The sequence below is a fragment of the Brienomyrus brachyistius genome, chromosome 23, assembly GCF_023856365.1.
Source record: "Brienomyrus brachyistius isolate T26 chromosome 23, BBRACH_0.4, whole genome shotgun sequence".
Taxonomy (NCBI): Eukaryota; Metazoa; Chordata; class Actinopteri; order Osteoglossiformes; family Mormyridae; genus Brienomyrus; species Brienomyrus brachyistius.
Window position 1 is genome coordinate 2,943,708 of NC_064555.1, and position 3,635 is coordinate 2,947,342.

Below are 3,635 nucleotides of genomic sequence, written 5' to 3' on the forward strand. Positions count from 1 at the left end.
TCAATTCATTCTGACTTTATTGCCAGGTTTCCATCTGAAAGTCAGTTTCTTCGCTAAACGGTATATCCGAAACACGTACATGCGTAATTAAATTAATCCGTGATTTAACACTTAAAAGAATCCCAATCTAAAATCTTTAAATATAAATTCAAAGTGCGACTCTGATAGACTTTAAGATACAAGTCCAACTCGTGGATAAATAGAACTCCGACAGCAATATACAATTTCATTTTGTTCTCAACAGAAGAAGAAAGTAAGACGTAGACTTCGCCCATATATTTCCAGATATTAAAATCAATTCACACTGAAATACTGTACAAAATTAGTCTCCCGGGCAAACCCATATTAAACATATTGACGTTTAATAATAATGATAATAATAATATCTTCCAGTTATCAAATCTTCAGCAACATCGTGCATTATGCCGGAATGATCTGATAATAAATACGACATGTCTTAGGGTGGTTCTGTTAAAAGAAGACGCCCTCCCGTTGATATGATATCTGCCTCTATAAAAAGCAAAACACGTAGCACATATATTCTACAAATTAGGCCTAAGCGGCAACACCAAGACTTTACAGAAACTGAAACGATTACCTCATTTAAAATTCAGATTAATTCGCCACAGGCAAAGTCCGATAATGTTACCCTACAGCGGAGCTGGAGAATAAAGTGCCAGAGTTTGGTTTTCAAAGGTAGACACCAAATGGAAAATGTGAAAATAATTGAACTGCCGAGAAACACGCTAATTAATCATAAATACAGTGTTTTACTATCTGTTTTGACGTACCGGACTTAACCGTTTAAAACGCTCATCTCACACACGCCTACAATTCTCGAAACCGTACTTTTAAAAGTAAACTAAATTGCAAAGAACCAGCAGATTAAGAACACTAGTGATTGTTGTTACAACCAGAAGTTTCCTAATCGCCATTAACGCCAGTATCATATTCATTATTGACATTTTTGGGACGTAAGTGTTGGCAAGTTTGCATAGGCCTATATGGGAAGTTGGCCCCAGTTGACGATATTCTTGGTTTTCAAACCATGTGAAAACCACAGGTTTAATTCTGAAAACACATCATAGTGATTTCACATTTTGCAGTGAATTAAAGCATTCAAAAGAATGGACGTTTTCCAGCCGTTTTGATCAGTTCAAAAAGCTGCCCCACAAAATCGTGTAATTTCGCCAAGCACGTTGAACGTAAATATAATTACTTTACGAAACACACGTACACGTTTGTTTTTACAAGTTTATAGTCTTCTTTCACTTCTCATTCTATAGAATTACTCGGGCAGCCCAGTCCGCCGTTTTGAACAGACTCTGCAGGATGCATCATGTCAGGCGAATGACACGAAGGGCTGGCAGGGGCGCTGTGCTCGCTGTCGGTGTCGCTGCCCTTTTTCCCTCCGCTGCCCCCAGAACCCGATTCCGCAGAGCCTCCAGCGGTGTGAGTTTTAACGTGTTTACTGAGGTGGTCGCTGCGCATGAAGCGCTTATTACACACCGGACAAGCAAACCTCTTTTCGCCGGTATGAGTGCGCAGGTGTCGCTGAAGCTCGTCGGACCTGGTGAATCTTTTCCCACAGAACAACCAGTTGCACACGAATGGTCTCTCTCCAGTGTGCCACCGCAAATGCGCCTTTAAGTGTGATGTTTTTCCGTAAACTTTCCCACACCCTGGAATGTGACAGCTGTGCAGCCCTTTCCTCCGCAGGCTCGCTCCCGCCGGTCCGAGTCTCTCCGCTTCCTGGCAGTTGGGACAGTCGCAGGTAGCTCTACCCGAGTATCGCCGTGCGGAGGACCTGGGAGATCCTGCAAGGGGAGCGCTGGGACCCGCGGTCAACATGGCCCCTCCAGCCCCCGTTAAAGGAGATGGACTGGGGTCCGGGTAAGAAGCGGGCAGCACCGGCTTGAATCCATCCATCAGGTGCTGACTGGTGGTCAACAAATGGGGCGAAGCGCTAGTACTAAAGGCAGAATGACTTAACCCGGAATAGTCAGAGCTGTAGCCTCCCAACGGGGAATGCAAGGACGTCTGAAGTCCTCCAGAGTGCAAAGACGTCTGTAGCGCAGCTCCGTTGGGATTTTGAACGTCAATCCACCCGGCACCCATGTCCCACCACGCCGAGGCGCCGCTGGTGCCGACATCCCCGGCAGCAATGCCTGGATGTGGCGACTTAAACCACGACTCGTACGGATGCGCAACGCTCATCCTTGGATAGATACCCTGCAGACTGTCGACAGATGTGTGCACCTTCGAGATAAACACCGGCTGGTGACTCGGTTCTTGAGAGGTGTTTGAGACAGACGCTGGAAAAACTGAATATTCGTTCCCAAAGGGCGAATTTGAAGAGTTACTGGAGGTCAGCGAAAATGCACTGGATCCAGTCGAGCTGTTCCCACTGAACGAGTCTCCCAGCCCGGCTCCGTTCCTGGAAGTCCCAGACACGCCAAAAGTTGAGAGGCTGGATCCAAGATTACAGCTGCTGGACGCTGCTCTTTTCCACGGATGAAAACCTTTCCCAAAAGACGCGGAACTGTCCGAAATCGAAGTAGGCGAAGGGCTTGGACTCCCAATCTTGTTACAGGTAGCAGCTAACATGGCTAAAGGGGTCGATCCCAACCTTGGCTCTTCCTAGACGGAAGTAAAACGAAACAGAAGAACTGAATAAACAGATAAGAAGGCTTCATTTATAAGCGTTTAATGGTTACGGTTAAACAACAGTGTCATACATATGCCAATGTCTAAGTGTAACTAAGCGCAGATTTACGTGAGTCGTCGTGCTTCGTCGTTTTGTTTCGTAAGTAAATGCAGTCGTCTCGCTTTGCAACAGTCATATAGGTAACATACCTGTAGATCGAGATGAGCAGGAAATCACGAGCATAAAAACAAGACGAATACTTAAAATCCTAAAAAAAACCTAACATTAAGCATATCGACGGACTAGGGCAGACTGGTGTACAGAGGAAGGGAAAAAATCACTCCCGTTCCTTCACCTTAAAAGTTGCAAACTTAGACTCGTTCTATTTGACCAACTTGCTTAAACATTATCAACAAACTGACTTCCCTGCTCTGGGTGAAGGCATTTTAATCCCCTCCGCGCGAACAATAAAAGAACTAATTAAACTAGCAAGAAAAGCCTTAGACTCACCCCTAGAAGTGAAGTTGCCATCACAAAAGTGCCCTCTTTTGAAGATCTTTTTATATTTATAAATGGGAGCACTCTTTTTTAGAGGTCTGCTATACAATGATCTGTTCCGCCCATTCCGCCACAATTGTAGGTCCTCTTCAGCTTTGAAGTACCGCTGGGACACGGGCGACCAATCAGAATGTCAGCATCTCTACTATATGACACATTCTAGCGTGAGGTCATCAATAGACCGCTTCAGACAAGCTTCCCTCCCCCTCCACTGGTCCCTTCCTCGGAGAAAGGGGAGAAGGTAAACTTAGAACATTTTTAAGCGAAAAACAACAACAAAGTTTATAGCGATGATATGTCTTGCTCTTTATTTAGATGATCATCGGCAGTAGCGCTGGAATCAGTCTTTTAAAAAACTATACGCCCATGACACGCAAATTTTAAGTAAATGTAAAAAAAACTACAAAGTCGTATTTAACTTAGCAAAATG

General features: G+C 44.6%; 1 protein-coding gene across 3 annotated transcripts; it reads right to left on the reverse strand.

The window, feature by feature from the left end:
• On the reverse strand, window positions 1-3,288 carry sp8a (sp8 transcription factor a). 3 transcript variants are annotated; one of them, XM_048994399.1, is made up of 3 exons: window positions 3,158-3,240; window positions 2,777-2,856; window positions 1-2,640 (listed from the first exon to the last, which is right to left on the reverse strand). In XM_048994399.1, the coding sequence occupies exon 3, from the start codon at window positions 2,605-2,607 to the stop codon at window positions 1,276-1,278; it is 1,332 nt and encodes a 443-aa protein (XP_048850356.1). In that variant the 5' UTR covers window positions 2,608-2,640; window positions 2,777-2,856; window positions 3,158-3,240; the 3' UTR covers window positions 1-1,275. The 3 variants fall into 3 exon arrangements, with proteins under 3 accessions (XP_048850356.1, XP_048850355.1, XP_048850358.1); XM_048994398.1 differs by lacking the exon at window positions 2,777-2,856 and having other exon boundaries at window positions 3,158-3,288; XM_048994401.1 differs by lacking the exons at window positions 2,777-2,856; window positions 3,158-3,240 and adding an exon at window positions 2,857-3,051.
• Window positions 3,289-3,635: the final 347 nt, after the last annotated feature.

Excerpts from the sequence above, each read along its gene's own strand:
- sp8a (XM_048994398.1), bottom strand. The coding sequence starts at position 3,178 with ATGGCAACTTCACTTCTAGGG. Across the intron at positions 2,641-3,157 it reads TGGCAACTTCACTTCTAGGG|GAAGAGCCAAGGTTGGGATC; the intron begins GTGAGTCTAAGG and ends ACTTCCGTCTAG.